The sequence below is a fragment of the Sander lucioperca genome, chromosome 12 (genome assembly GCF_008315115.2).
Source record: "Sander lucioperca isolate FBNREF2018 chromosome 12, SLUC_FBN_1.2, whole genome shotgun sequence".
Taxonomy (NCBI): Eukaryota; Metazoa; Chordata; class Actinopteri; order Perciformes; family Percidae; genus Sander; species Sander lucioperca.
In genome coordinates this window covers 36,469,526-36,485,629 of record NC_050184.1, presented here as the reverse complement: position 1 = coordinate 36,485,629, position 16,104 = coordinate 36,469,526, and the positions used below count along the sequence as shown (strand labels likewise).

Genomic DNA, 16,104 nt, shown 5'->3' with positions numbered 1-16,104 from the left:
GGAGGTTACATGCTATCTAAAAAGTTATTAATAAAACAACAAGGGGTCCTGAAGCCTCTCTCCCCCATACACAGTCTGTCCCTTTACCCTCTGAGACCCACCTCACGTTCCTATTAGTGAAAGCAGCGACCGCTCCTCTGCTGCCCATTGAGTCTCTCCATCAGCTGTCTTTCTTCATCACTCTTATTCAGGTAAGTTTCACTGATTATAACCCAGTATTTATGCTATACAATGTTGTTATGAAGATGTAATAAAAGTGAAGGGGAATATTATTTCTAGGTGAATTTACAGATTCTGGTTAACGTTTAGATTCACTGCTGTACACCTGAACGCTCCCTGTCATGTCTGACAACGAGGAAGTGGTGGAGGAATATGAGGAGTAGGTTGAAGCTTGTTTTTCATTTTTACGTATCAAAGCTTATACACATTTCTGCTTGATTATAACATACTTGTGTAACTGTAGAAATACACCCAGTTACACAACTATACATTGTAGTTCCTTTACTACATCTATTGTAATGACAGCTTTATGTTGCTGTAATATCAATGACACATTGCTGCATATTCACGTTTTTTTCTATCAGAATAATAATGTATGAACGTGTTTTGATTTTCACAGGGAGGTGGAAGGTAAGAACTCCCATTATGACTCAACACATACTGCACAGTGTGAACTACTGTTAAAACTAAAGCCATGTAGGTTTGACACGTTTTCTACATACAGTATTACATGGATTTAAAAATGAATGTAAAGATGTTCTTATAGATGTCTCCTGTGAATGAAAATGTCAAATTGACTTATGAATCAAATGTAAATGTTGAGCCTGTCTGTTCAGCACACAGCTTCCATAACTGTAGCTCTTGTTGTATATACAAATAAGCAATGTACAGTGCTATAAAATCAACAGGCTTTTTTCCTAATGTTTGAGGCTTATTGTAATGCAGCACAAAGTGTGTTTGTACCAAAAGACGTCCTTGTTGTACCAGTAGGTCGATTTTTTGGAAAATCCACAGGATGTAAAAGTTATTTCTTCAGGGTTTTGATAATGATTTCCTGTTTCTAATTTTGCTTGTAATTAGTTGATGCATGAAAGCAAAAGTAGGTGTGTGTATATAAGATGCAGTACTTTATCATTGTGTGGTTACATTTGTACATCTCCTCTCTTGTGTATTTTCCTGGCTGCGTGATTCAGAAGAGGAGGCTGCTGAAGGTATGGGACGTTGTGTGAACAGTTATAAATTAAGCTCTGGGTCATTGATGAATAACTTGTGGTCATGACTAACCAGAGCAACAGGTGGACTGTTGGATGTTGATAGTCAGGGTGCCTGTGGTTAAAATAACATAGCTGTGACCAGTGGCGGAAGTATTCAGATCCTTTACTTAAGTAAAAGTACTAACACCACACTGCAAAAAAAACAAAAAAAACTCCATTACAATTAAAAGTCCTGCATTTAAAATATGCAGTAAAAAATATGCAAGTATAATCAGAAAAATTTACTTAGTAGTGTTAAAAGTACTGCAGCTGTGACCGTTATATTATTGCAATATTTAGATCATTAAATTATTATTACTCGGACTACATCCATAGATTATTTACATTATGGATTATTTGCTGTTTGTGGTCTTGATTGATTCTTTGGTTTGTAAAGAAAATCTGAAAATAGTGAGAAATGTCATCACAATTACCCAAAGTGACACCTTCACAATGCTTGTTTTGCGCAACCAATAGTCAAAATTATTAAAAATGTGTTAATAATTAAAATAAGGAAAAATAAGATGAGAATCCACACATTTGTGGAGTTGGAATTGTTGATTAAAAAAAAAAGACAATCAACTTATCGTTTAATCGAATAATGAGCTCTACTTGTACTGTTGGGTAGTTTAACTTATAACAAAACATCATATTTTATAATCAAATGTTTGTTATGCAGAAATGTAATTTGTAAAGTAAAAATAACAATTTACTCCACTACAATTATTTGTTATTTTTAGTTAAACTACCCTACTTGAGTGAATGCACTTTCCACCATCGGCTGTGACTGACATTCATGAATGATTACATCAGAATCATTCATGCTTGATTTGATCATGCTTTGAAAGACTTTCTTTCTTTCTCTCTGTTTGAATGTTGCTGGCTGCTTGGCTGGCTGACTGGCTCTAAACAGCTCTGTGCTTTTGCTCAGCAGGGGAGCAGGGGGTAGAGGAGGAGGAGGAGCAGGAGCAGGTGGAGGAGCAGGAGGAGGCAGAGGAAGGTACTGCGTATGCTTTGAGCTGAAAGCATCTTTTTTTGAGATACTCCATAGTGCATGACTTCTTAATCAGAAACATACTACATGTACTATGATGGAGCTCACTATGCACATGCACCGTATCTGGGCATAAACATTAGGATACAAAATTGGATTTTAAGAATTAAATAAAATGTTCTATAGACAAGTATTTTTGGGTTCTACAGAGAAATAATAATACTTACTGAAAATATCCATTTAACATTTGGCAAACAGCCAAACAGATGGGTGCATAAAGGATGAAAAATAACTAAATAAATCCTGAAACTAAATAAATGATAAATAAATACAGAAATGTATTTCTATATTTTTACTTCTTTTTATATTTTTACATTTCTTAACTTATTTCAATAAATACATGTATTCATATAACTATTTTTTCTGTGTCTGTATTTAAATGAGGTAGACGGTACTAAATTCATTCTGAAGCAGGATTGGTCAGACAGGCAAACAATCACACTCCTTTGACCTATCCTGTTTTGGAATGAGGTTAGCAACAACTACCTCAATAACATACACAGACACAGAAAGACAGACTGATGTAGAAATACAAAAAAGAAATACATGTAAATATAGAGAAATAAAGACATTTCTTAATTTCTCTATATTTACATGTATTTATTTTAACATAATATTTATGTTTATTTAACATAATCTTTTTAATTATGTAATATTTAATACATAATTAAATAGATAAATTAAATAATTAATTAATGTCTGTAATAATGCTTATTTGAGTCACAATTATTACAGACATTAATTATTTAATTGATCTATTTAATTTTGTTTTTTTTGTAATTGTATTTTTGTATTTATTTCATCATTTCTTTATGTACTTATTCTTATTATTTATTTGTTTCATATCTGTGTATTCATTTATAAGATAAAATGAATATTTACCTACATTTACATTACATTCACCTCTTTGGAACATTTATCCAAAGAGGGGAAATTGTGCAACAGTACAAGGACGTAAATAAATACAGTATAAAGTAAAAGTAAAAATGAATGAAAGAGGTGTCTAAAACTAAAAAACAACAGAAGCAAAAATAGATACTACAGTACAAGGCAAATCATATCATAGTGGGGGGTCTGGGTGTCCTCCCCAGGGAGGTTTTGAGCATCAACTACTTCATTTCCTGTATTCGGATACACTTTTATGCACCAATTTACGGTGGAAATACCTTTATTTAGCATATGTGAAGAAGAAAAACACAGATGACAATTCAAGTATGTTGCTGCGTGTCATTGGGCATTTTTAAGTGAGTATATGGAAATCCTGGAGCTTTCTTAGTGGGTATACTGTGTATACCTGCGTACTACACCACTGGACATTTCTGGATTAGCATTGTAAGATATCAAAAGCCCAAACAAACATTATCTAAGTCCACAAAGTCAGTCTCTTGTTGCTGTCAGTATTGGAGGTATTTCTGCAAATGTCCCTGCTAAAATTATATATTTGGGATTGACTCACTCAATCCACTGCTCATGATCTTGCAGACACACACAGACACACACACACACACACACACACACACACACACACACACACACTCACTCTGCATTTAATTATAGATCTAGCAGCTGTTCTCTCATTATTGAACTTATGAAATCAACAAGTGAGAGCGATACAATAAGACAATGAGTTAATATATCACACCCTGGGAGTGTCGAGATTTCTAACTGATATGTCACTAATGGATGTACAACTTTCTTCTCTGCCAGAGGCCGTACAGGAAGAGGACGAACCTGCTGCAGAGAAGGAGGAAATAGGTGAGGGTTTCAGAGGGGTAAACATTGTTCTTTTTGAATGCAGACATGTTGTCAGTGTGGTGTCCGTGGTTTCCCAGCAAGACAACGTCTAAGTGACGTGTTGGGTATATGTTGACAGCGGAGCAACGGGGATTAATTTATTCTGTCTATAAGCATCAGTCAGAGACAGACAGGATAATTATCTACTATCAGTCACACATTACTTTGGTATGTGACAGTCTGCAGCGACTCAATGAGGTCTCTCCTGTCTCTTTCTTAGTCACCACAGATAACCACCGGGTGAAAGTAATCCCCAGGCCTCCCATCCCTCCCATCCCTAAGGCTCTTTTATTAGTCAGAATTAGATATTATCTTAATCAGCAATTGTTTAGGTGTGTCTCCCTGTTACTGCCAATCATATGATGTGAGAGATGTTCAAAGTCATCTTTCCCTATCATCTATGCTTCCAAATCAGCAAACGCCCTGTGAGGCGCCTGTAAGCCGTCACCTGATGTGTCGCAAACTGGGCAGGAGAAAGGGATATTTCGACTGGTTTGTGAATGCAGCATTACACCTTAGGGCTGGGTGGTTTGGCCAAAATCTTCTATTCAAATCTCAATAACGATATAAATCACAAATTTGAATTACCATTCTGGCAATTCAATAAATATAAATAACCATATGGTAAAGCCTAATTTTGTATACTCCTGTGTGAATTAAATAATTGACGAATATAAAGTATATTATTCATTTTATGAATAACTTTTTCTGAGAAGTTTGAGTAAATGTGCTTGTTATTAAAAACAAATTTAAACAACGTAATTAGGCATCACAAAAATTCAATTTGATTTTTTCACAATATAGATTCCATTAAAAGACAATACATTATCATATTGAATTATTGCCTGGCCCTATTTCACCTGCAAGTTCAGTTTATCATCAGAAGAGTAGTTTTTATTAGCCATGCTAGGGATGGCACTGTTAGTCTACCACAGTAGTCCAGGCTGAAATATCAAGTATATAAACAAGTATCAGATGGATGCCACACAATTCTGTGCAGACATTCACAGTGCACAGAGAATGAATCCTACTGACTTTGGTGATTCCTTGACTTTTCCTCTAGCGCTACCAGTAGGTCAACATTTTTACTCATCCAGTGAAATATCTCAATGTCAACTAGCAGGGCACAACATTTTTGATCAGAGATTTATGGTTCCACGACATTTCTAGTGATCCTCTGACCTTTTATTTAGCACCACTAAATTTCCATTTGTCCGATACTTTGATTTATGAAAAAATACCTGCAAAACTATCCTTTCAGCCTCCTACTTGTATGGCCTTATGTGTTATTCAGCCAGGTCATAGATGCCATACCTTCTTTGGTGAGTAAGTGCTTATTATCAAGACAACCTCTCTGACCGAAGGCTATTCATGATATGTAACACATGCAACACTTTCCACACACACACACACACACACACACACACACGGTACTTGGCTTTCTCAGTGCTCGGTACTTGGCTTTCTCAGTGCTCTATTTCGGTCTTTCTTATCTTTTCATGTATTTTGACATTGTGTCTGTCAACACTCATAAAACACAACTATTTACTGTCCTCTAATGTACATACACACTCATTTAACACACTCACAAACTCACACAAGCCTCTCAAGAATCTTATTTTGGTTTCAGATGGAGAAGAGGAGGAGGGAGAAGGTAACACTGTTTATCTAAATTGCATCAATATGAATGTTGACACGTCTTACTCACTGTGAATCTGTTTTGCTTTTCTTGGAAGTACAACATTAACCCTGAGTTAGATTTTGATGAACTCAGCCAAACTAAAGTTCCCTGTTGTTACAAGCACATACACAGGCTCCATTGTCATAATTTGATGGCGTTTCCTGGTAGGATTACGAAATGTTTTGGTGTGCTCTTGGTGAGAGTGTGTGTGGTCTGGACTAGCTCATTGGTGTCTCTTTCAATTTTTTTTTCTTTTTTCTAAACAGAGGAGGAGGCCAAACCGAAATTCAAGTGAGTAACGTTAACACTCCCTGATGTACACAAGCACACTGTTTTGCTATGGAAACTAAATACTTCTTGTTGGGCTAATTCTACCTCCTATACGCAAAGCCTTCGAATTAAAAATAATACTTTGACATTTTGGGAAATACCCTTATTTGCTTTCTTGCAGAGCCAGAGAGTTAGATGAGAAGATCAATACCACTCTCATGTACTGCCAGCAGTAGGTTAGCTTAGCTTAGCACAAAGACTGGAAGCAGGGGGAAACAGCTAGACTGGTTCTGTGTGAAGGTAGTCATTACCAGACCACGGCAGGAGAATGGTGTAAACGTAACAAAATCATTCTACAAGCACACCTAGCTAAAGCTCACTATTCAACACTTTATATCTTGTTTGTTTAATCCGTACAAAGATACTGCCTCTGTACAAGAAATAATCTGGATCGTAAATTGTTGTTTAATGTAGCTAGCTATGTCTCACAACCACAACTTATGGCTTTTTGGGAAAACCCGTTTGATTGACGCAATTTGTGCCAAAAATCAATCATATTTTTAGATTCAGTGTGGCTTACCTGTCATGGGGATATCAGTAACATTATGTCCAATGTCCATCCATCCATCCATTAATCTGCTTTAAATCATAGAAAAAAGACTCCAATGTCTTTGACAATCATCACGGTTTTCTTCAAGTTAACATTAAGTTTCTTCAGCATCAACGTAATCCAGTGATAGTTGTCTGTACATCGTAAACAGGAACTGCTAATAGATAATTCGGCACACTTTTAATGCCGCCAATTTGCTAAAATGCTAAAAAAAAAAAAAAAAAAAAAAGAAGCGGGGATACAACCAGAGACGGTTTAGTATCATAGACGATAGTTACGTTATTGTAACTCCAGATTCTATGAGTATAGGCGTAGCCCTCTAAGCCACGCTATTGGGTTTATCCCTTCGCGCATGCGCAGTCGTGAAGATTTTCTTTCCCGCCCTAGCGTGCCGCTCGGGCTTCAACTACGTCCGCAAATACTGTATATAAACAGAGCGGACCCGTTGCTCTGCTCCCAACATAAGCTTTTTTCTTCAGCTAATGTAACCGGAGCAGGTGGCCCGAATCTTAGAGGGCTAGCCTATACTCATAGAATCTGGAGTTACAATAACGTAACTATCGTTCTATTTCATATAGGCTTCGCCCTCTAAGCCACGCTATTGGGTTAGGGCGAAGCTGATGTAGTCAATGCCACCTGTGGACCAGAGCCCACAAGTGGAACATAGACTAAACTTTTTCCCTTCTCTGTCTCTCTCTCTCTCATGCACTGACAGGAGACTGTATCAGATAAGCTGTTATCTTGATAACAGAGCCTGCCATGGTAATGACTCGGCCTTGCTGGCTGTAAGCCCAAGCCATGAGTGCAGGCGTGCATGATTGATGAGGGTAGTACATGATTGATAATTACGGGACGCCCGTGTTCCTCCCAGCCGGCCAGGCAGTACACATGCAGCGGCACATATGATTGTAGGCGTGCATGGTAGTGAGAGAGGATGTATCAGGATCGGTAATAACGAGGACACCGTGTTACACCCAGCACTCAATGCAGGCGGGTTGAGGAAGCTGGAAAACACACATGCAGGGCGCATAATCCATGATTGTAGGCATGCATGATATATATATATATATACATATACATATACATAAACATATATGTGGGACACCGCTCTCCTCCAGGCACCCAGCAGCAGACAGAAAACATACGACGGGGCATCATTCGTCATTGAGAGAGGATAGAACCGAGTGTGTTATGGGTCTGGGTGATAGCCTCGCACAGCAGGTGAGACAGACGCTGTTTTAACAGGGCCGCTCCTTGGGAGTGTTCCCTGTAGCGTACAAACAGCTGCTGTGTCCGCCTTATGTCCGCCGTCCAATTGGTGGAAAACCTCCTCCGCGTCGTTGTTATGAGGCGGGGGGGGGGGGGGAAAACCCTGGAGGGAAAAAACCCTCGACCGAAAGGAATTTGTTAAAATTTTTGGTGTGAAAGAGGGGTTAGGCTGTAGGGTGGCTGCGCTCCTGTCCCCTCTAATGGAGAAACAGGACGGTGAAACTGACAGCGCACATAAGTCGCTCACCCTCCTGGCTGACGTCAGGGCAAGGAGAAGTGCCGTTTTTAGAGACAGCAAACTGAGAGGGGCTTGTGCCAAGGGCTCGAAAGGAGGCTTCCCCAGAGCTCGAAGCACCAGGGCCAGATCCCATTGGGGAGTGAGAGAGCGCACGGCGGGACCCTTTTCAAAAAACGCTTTACTAGGGGGTGCGCAAAAGCCGTCCTCTCTCCATAGCCTTCATGGCAGGATGAAATGGCTGCTGCGTAGGCTTTGACTGTGGACGGAGCAAAGTCGTTATCCACCAATGTTTGGAGATAAGTCAACACGAGAGGCAGGGGACACGATATGGGGTCTGTTTCCCTCTCCGTGCACCAGCGCTGGAAAGCGGACCAACGCGCCACGTAACACGCTGTTGTGGAGGGGGCTCTCGCGCTCTGAATAGTGCGCACCACGGCAGGAGGCAAGCCTAACCTCTGCAGGTGTAACCCACAGTCGCTGGGTTATCACTGGGGGATGAGATATCGCGCCGTCCAGCTGTGACAGGGCGTCCTTGCGCCACGGCAATTGCCAGGGGGGACCCGCCAGCAGCTGAACCAGCGTCGGGAACCAAGATGCGCTCGTGCGCTCCGGTGCCACCAAGATGACCGACAGATTGTCCATGCCGAGGGGTGGATTGTCCCGTGTGCTCAAGGAAAAACACAGTCAGTGGGTAGCTTATGTGGAGCCAGATGTTTCGCTGGGCCACAGTCTGACACGCCATGACTCCGGACAACGCCACCGTGGACGCCGTGGTCAGGGTGAGGATCGCGGTCATAGCTTTGCCAATCTGCGTGGCTAGCTCCGGAGGAAGAGCTCCCGGAGTAATGGCCATGACGGAGACTGTGGAGGCTAGCAAAGCTATATTGTTCTGTGCCGCGAGACCCTGGGCCGCACACTGGTGTGACCGGTCAGTGACCTGAGCACATACCTGATCCTGGGGCGAAAGAGGCGTAGGCTTCCGGTGGCCGAAAAAAGTGGAAGCAGGATGGACGCCAGGCTCTGCTCCGGGGGGGGGGGGGAACCGAAGGGAAGCCCGCTTCTGTGTCGCCTTGAACCCGAGTGAACGGGGCATAGCGACAGACGGGAGCCTTCAGTTTCCCGGGCTGGGAGAGCGCCTCCTCCACAAACGGCCGAAGCTCCGTGAAGCACGGCCAGAGTGGAGCCCGTGAGGGTGGAGCTGCCTGATAGGTGAATTATACTGGACGCATCCAAGGTGGCGCGCGCCATCGTGACGTCAAAGTGATGTCATATCCTGCCGGTGCGTCCGATTTATAGCGCGCGCCCAGCTGTCGCGCACGGCTCTTTTTTTTTCAGCGGTGCGCGACAAAGCGGAAACGGGAGGCCGAACGGGTTCGCAGCAAACCGGATGCCAGGACTCTCACAGTGACTGCAAGTCTCTCTTGTAAAATTACTGGGTTAAGATGAGTTTTTTTTTATGGCGAATGAAAGGCTTGATCCAACGAAGTAGATCATCGAATCAAATCGAAGCATTGACGGCAATGCTGCAGCCAGTTCTGCCGTTGTTTACTTTTTTCTTCTTCTTCTAGTCCGTAGAAAGAGCAACGTCGGTAGCATTTGCTCATTAGCGCCACCGCTGTTCAGGAGAAGACTGCAACTAGTGTCGCGAGCACCAGCGCGAGTATAAATAGTCACGGCGATCTCATGACGTTACATTTGGATGCGCCATGCGGGCTGCGGCTACTGTAAAACACGCTTGAGGCAGAGGGGAAGACCGCCGGAGCAGTGCCCTTGGCCATTGCGGAGATGGGGAGAGCCGCAATGGGAGGGCATCGATCCCCGTTTCGAGGTCCACTTCTCCTAGGGGGGAGGAGGGACAGCCGGTGACTGAAGCCTATACGAAATAGAACAGTATAGTTTAGTATAGAGGATCTTTGATACAACACATCGAATCCATAGTATTCTTCCTGTTTACATCCCCCAAAGCATTATGGGAAGCATTATAGACCTTCAAAACCAAAGAACTTTTGCCAAAACGTAGAGAATGAATATAAATTATAATAATAATAATATTAAACATAGAAAGAGAAAATCAAAATATGTACTGCAAGTTAAAACATTTGAATATAAAATAAAAATTGTTGGAATATATCTGTTTAACCTGTTTTTAATCAGTTTAACCTCCCCCTTGCTTTAAACCCCAGCACAAAGACTTACTCTACATGTTATGATCAAAATATTGGTCATCAGTAGTATAGACTATAGTCAGAGTATAGACTTGAAATATAAAATGTAAGACTTTTGATTAGCAAATGTCTCTGTCTACATTATAATGGTTAGTTGAAGTTCATTATGCAACACTAAAAAAAGTAAAAAAAATAAATAAATAAAAAACTATTCCAAACCAAAGAATACAATAAAATATTGACATTTGTGACATGCAGAATCATTTGTTTGACATATTGAACCTGCTGAATACATTTTTCCTCATTTGACATCCCCAGTGAGAGGGATTAATGATTTTTTTAAAAATGTTCTTTACATTTCTTTCTTACTTTATCCTATAACTCTCTGTGTTGTTCACTCACTGTCCTGTGTTTTTTTTCTCTCCAAATCTCCAGGCCATTTATCATGCCCAACCTCATCCCTCCTAAGATCCCAGATGGAGAGAAGGTGGATTTTGATGTGAGTGACAGACTTACAGTACATACAGTGCATATGTTTCTGCCTAATGGTGTAAAACCTATGGAACATAGACCAATGCCAGAAAGTATAAGAAGCACTGAACCCCTGTTTCTGTAGGATATACATCGTAAAAGGATGGAGAAGGACCTGATGGAGCTTCAGACTTTGATCGAGGTTCACTTTGAGAGCAGAAAGAAGGAAGAAGAAGAGCTCATTAATCTCACGGAGAGGATTGTGAGAGCTTTACACTAAAACCAATTAAAGATAAACATATTCACGAACTCAAAGTTAAAGATCTGCTTTCAAATCTGTTAAGATGATGATCTGTTGTGCAGGAGAAGCGGCGTTCTGAGCGAGCAGAGCAGCACAGAATCTGCAGTGAGAGAGAGAAAGAGCGACAGAAGCGCCTTGAGGTATAGTCATGTTCATGCTGCTGTAATGTAATGTATACTTCCTGCATCTGCTGTATTGAATGAACCACCTCCTAACATATCACTCCTCTTTGGATCCATGTTTCTTCAGGACGAGAGAGCTCGTAAGGAGGACGAGGAGGCCAAGAGGAGAGCAGAGGATGAAGCTAAGAAGAAGAAAACCCTCACTAGCCTCCACTTTGGAGGTTACATGCAGAAATTGGTGAGCAGGAGGGTTCATAGTGGGGGCGGTTAAAGTATTTAAAATGTGAAGGATGTAGAACAGAGCTTTTATTTTTACATATTTTACTTTACAGACAGAAAAACGGAGTGGTAAGAGGCAGACTGAGAGAGAGAAGAAGAAGAAGATCCTGAGCGAAAGACGCAAATCTCTGGACATCGAGAACATGAGCCAGGACAGAATCAAGTAGGTGGAGACATATTGTGTCATTTTACCTCAAGATAAAGTAGGGACATTATTTCTGATACACGAGACATTGAAAATAATCTCTCAACATAACATAAAACAACTATACTGTCCCATTTTACTGTATCTGTGTCTCACAGGGAGAAAGCTCAAGAGCTGTGGGAGTGGATGCACGAGCTGGAGGCAGAGAAGTTTGAACTGCAGTACCAGATCACCAGACAGAAATATGAAGTGTGTACAGTACGCCACATATATTGTTGAAGTAAGGCACAGGATAATAGACTACATTGGAGTAACACGTGCATGTTTTCTTTGTTCCAGATTAATGTCTTGAGGAACCGCGTCAGCGACCATCAGAAAATGTAAGAATGAACTCATGAATCTCGTTTTTTTCTCTCTCTGATGCCACACACACTTTTCACACAGATGCACCACGCTCATGGACGTCTGCTCACAGACTATGTTCCAGAACAAAACCTAAAGAACCTCTCTCAAAGTGCCTGTCAAGGCCCGTAGACACAATGTTTGTTTACAATAACTTCCGGGTAGAAAACCCCTGCGTCCCGTACATACAATTCAACAGCGCTGATCAAACAGGGACGAGGAACAACTGCTCTCATCTCTTCCCTTTAAAATGCATGTTTGATGCTTTCATATCTCAACACTTTTGTTAATATTAGATTGGAGACCTAATTTACCTGTTGGGCCACACAGACTAAAGAAAATGACATCACCCAAACTAGCGGTCTGACTGGCGGTTGCTGTTCGTAACACTATAAGACGCTAGCAAAGCAACGCAGTACAGAAAATAAGCACAGCATAAACGTCAAATAGGTCATGCCACCATGTTTAACTATATATCTTTAAACATTACAGTTAAAGCTGAAATTGACAACAGAAAGAAACCAGTTTTCTAATTTCAAATATCTCCACAATTCAAATCAACTGCCATGTTAACCTGGGAGTGATTTTTGTGTCGCAGTGATTCGGTCTACAGACCCCTTTCACAGCAGACATTTTGCCTCGTCAGAGCAGGAATATCACAGGTGGAATTCATAACATTAATGATGGCTGCATTCCATTTAAGTGAGCCAGTTCCAGGGCTCTGGTAGCGTGCATGCTCAATGACTGATGCTGCTTACTGGGACACTTAAAGCCTAAAGCCGTCGTTAATGTTATTATTTACACCTGTGCTTTTCCTGCTTTTAATGGTCAAAATATCAAATATGTTTAGCCTCGTTAACAAAACTATTTCCACCTGTTGGTGAAAGGACCTCAGAGACAAAGAAAAGAACTCCAGGGGAACTTTGGTTATCTGCATAACCTCCTGTTTTCATAGGTTGAGTATAGTAGTATTTCTTATGGTTTGTACTTCTAAATAAATTCAAAAGTTTTTATAGTTGTTCCGTATGATCACACTTGATGGCGGCGTGAAAAGCCAACCATCATAGAGAAGGGGGAGATGTGATATTGTTTAAATATCAGTGTTGGGGAGTAGCAGTGGTGGAATGTAACTAAGTACTGTATACTCTGCTGTACTTAAGTAAAACGTTACTTTTCTTTTCATGCCACTTTCTAATTCTACTTCACTACATTTCAGAGAAAATTATTGTACTTTTTACTCGACTACATTAATCTGACAGCTTTGGTTACTATACAAATTAAGATTGTTGTACACAAAACACAATACTTTAAGTACATTTTCCTGATGATACATACTTTTACTTAAGTGAGGTAAAGTATTTTCAATGCAGGACTTTTATTTGTAACAGAGTATTTTTACAGTGTTGTATCAGTACTTTTACTTAAGTAAAGGATCTGAATACTTCTTCCACCACTGGGGAGTAGTGAACTGCATTTAACTACAACAACTACATTCATATTTCCATAGTGATTCAAGTAGTTAAATGTAGCCTATAATATGCAATGCCTTCCTCAAAAACAATGTATAGACCTCACTTCACATATGACCCACTAGAAGTGTGTGGTGGTGTCTATCTGCAGAGACCCTGCCCTCTGCCTGTATTTCCTCTTTTCTTTTTCATTCTGGAGAGTATGAGATATTTGGGGGTGTCAACAAAGACATGTGTGTAACCCCCAGCCATTAACAGCATTATCATTTCCAACCGCTGCTTTATCCCTCACTTCTCATACCAATGCACAAATCTAACTGACACATGGACACAGAGAAACAGACAAGATGATGCCAAAGAGGTTATGCTCTGCATTCACTTATAATCCGACAATGTGGCACATTCCTGTGGAGGTGTGTGTGTGTTTATTTGTGTTTTAGACAAAATCGCTGCAAGACAATGAGAAGATTGTTTTATTCAACTGATTCACTGCTTTGTGCCACGCTCCTTCTCTTCATTCTCTCTCTCTCAATCCAATTCAAAGAGGCTTTATTATGCATCGTCATAAACATATTATATATTAGCATGGCCATATTGAGACATAGTATTGCTAAAGCACATCATACAACAGGGAAAAGCACAGGATGCAAACAATAAAATGTTATCAGTGCTAAGCTATAATTTGACCCATTGATCATAGCATGCAACAGTGTTTTCATTTAAATAGTAGTGTTAAGAGAAGACCATCAGGTACTTTGAGTGCATGTTCATTTGTTGTTAGGTGTAGTGGCCCTTCGAATGCTCACCACTAACCTAAATGGCATTTTGACGGCAGAATAGCACCCCACCCCGCCACAGCCCAGCTGTCATTTTGCTCACCTCCACTCACGAGCCCCTCAAGGCTCTGTTACTCACTCAAACTGGGAGAGCTGGCTGTGTGGCTGGGTGTGGCAGGTCAGCTGTCACACGTGTCACAGATGCACTGAAAGAGCACTTGTATGTCTCAAGTGTGCTAATTGCCTTGCTATTTTGTCAAAATGGATGGTAGATAATTCTGCAACCTCACAATGTTAGCTACTTTAAATGTGCATTCTCAATGCTTTTTGTGGACATGTTGTCTTTTGCCTCATGTGACTAGTCCTTGTTTTCAACAGATCCAAGAGGACCAAGAGAGGCCTGAGGAAGTAATTGCTGAGTGAGCAGTGTAACTATCAGCCCTTTCCCGAAGCCACCGCCTCAAACCAATCCATGGCTTTCCTGCCACACCCCAGTCACACCTGTTACACCACGTAATCATCACCTAGAGTACCAATTATATCCGGTTTAAAGCCACCTTTTAAATAAGATCCCCTGTGTTTAGGGTGTAAATAAAACAATCTCAGCTCAATCAATGACTTCTTGCTCTTTCAGACTTTTGAGCATGGGTGCATGAGTTTATCAGCACCCAAAACTCCAGAGAGTAAAATGAAATTCAAGACATGAATGCAGAAAGCCTAAAGCAAATAGTCTCTTCCGACTCAGAGACAGGCTACGACATGACTTTAAGACTGTAATGAAGCTCCTTGGGCTAACGCCCAGACTTCCACCCAACACACACACACACACACACACACACACACACACACACACACACACACACATTCACACAAATACACACACAAAGCTGGAAGAGAATGAATCATTTTCATTTAACAGTAATCCAGGTGGGAAAATCCTTCATTTGAAAAAAGATGTTCCTCCTTCAACTGCTTTCCAACTTCTCTTCAAAGTGTATCAAAAGGTGAATTTATATGACAACATACTTGGTTCATGATTAGACACCGAGCTGCAAAACTAAATACCAATGAACTCACCGAGGTGGATCTGATGTGACACCAAGTATGCGGAAAGCGTTACAACTTGTAATGAAACAAGCGTAACATTTAGGGATAGTATGATTTATGAGTTTGTGGCCAGATTTGACTAAATTTATCTCAATTAATTAAAAACCTACTTGATGTGGTCCACGGGTGGAGTTGCTGTGTCTTTATGATATTCTACATTTTCCAGAACTACACCACTCAGAAGAGGAAAAAGTTGTAAATCTATATTCTAAATATAATCTAAATCAAATTACATTCAGTATATTTCAAACTGATATATATGCATCTAAGAATACAAAAGTATTGGTTACCTCCTTAAAAATAAAATGAGGCACTAAGGATTTCTTTGTTCTTGCAATGTGGTTTATAGTTCTGCAGCAGACCATGGAGACAGTGACCAATGAGCCAGTAAACAGCATCTGCTGATTTTTTTTCCCTCCTTTGTGTTACCCGTCAGGACAGCACCGCGGGCGAAAGTTGAACAGAACAGACATAAGAGTTGACAGTAATTTCTTCATGTTTAGTTAATGATCAACAGGTCAATAGAAAATAAGTGCCATTAATCAGTTTTTCATTAAGTAATTTGATAAAAATTATGAAAAAAAACAAACTTCCTTATGATTTATTTTGTCGCTGAAGAACAAACTTGCTACTTCAGTCAACAGTGAAAAAGGCTATAGGAAAATCTAAATCATGCAGAACATGAATTGTTTTTTAAT

General features: G+C 40.5%; 1 protein-coding gene across 16 annotated transcripts; it reads left to right on the top strand.

Annotated features, from left to right (window-relative positions):
• Positions 1 to 30: 30 nt before the first annotated feature.
• tnnt2a (troponin T type 2a (cardiac)) lies at positions 31 to 15,141 on the top strand. 16 transcript variants are annotated; one of them, XM_031311385.1, is made up of 16 exons: positions 31 to 191; positions 310 to 379; positions 620 to 630; positions 1,197 to 1,211; positions 2,188 to 2,253; positions 4,015 to 4,062; positions 5,732 to 5,755; positions 6,049 to 6,073; positions 10,770 to 10,833; positions 10,951 to 11,067; positions 11,169 to 11,246; positions 11,356 to 11,466; positions 11,561 to 11,670; positions 11,811 to 11,901; positions 11,992 to 12,032; positions 14,678 to 15,141. In XM_031311385.1, the coding sequence occupies exons 2-16, from the start codon at positions 342 to 344 to the stop codon at positions 14,709 to 14,711; spliced, it is 873 nt and encodes a 290-aa protein (XP_031167245.1). In that variant the 5' UTR covers positions 31 to 191; positions 310 to 341; the 3' UTR covers positions 14,712 to 15,141. The 16 variants fall into 16 exon arrangements, with proteins under 16 accessions (XP_031167245.1, XP_031167243.1, XP_031167242.1 ...); XM_031311383.1 differs by having other exon boundaries at positions 2,185 to 2,253; XM_031311382.1 differs by having other exon boundaries at positions 1,194 to 1,211.
• The last annotated feature ends 963 nt before the right edge of the window (positions 15,142 to 16,104 follow it).

Bases quoted from the DNA above. Each gene is read 5' to 3' on its own strand.
- tnnt2a (XM_031311380.1), top strand. From the start codon at position 342: ATGTCTGACAACGAGGAAGTGGTGGAGGAATATGAGGA. The intron at 4,063-5,731 runs GTGAGGGTTTCA...TTTTGGTTTCAG, and splicing joins TGCAGAGAAGGAGGAAATAG to ATGGAGAAGAGGAGGAGGGA. The intron at 10,834-10,950 runs GTGAGTGACAGA...CTGTTTCTGTAG, and splicing joins GAGAGAAGGTGGATTTTGAT to GATATACATCGTAAAAGGAT.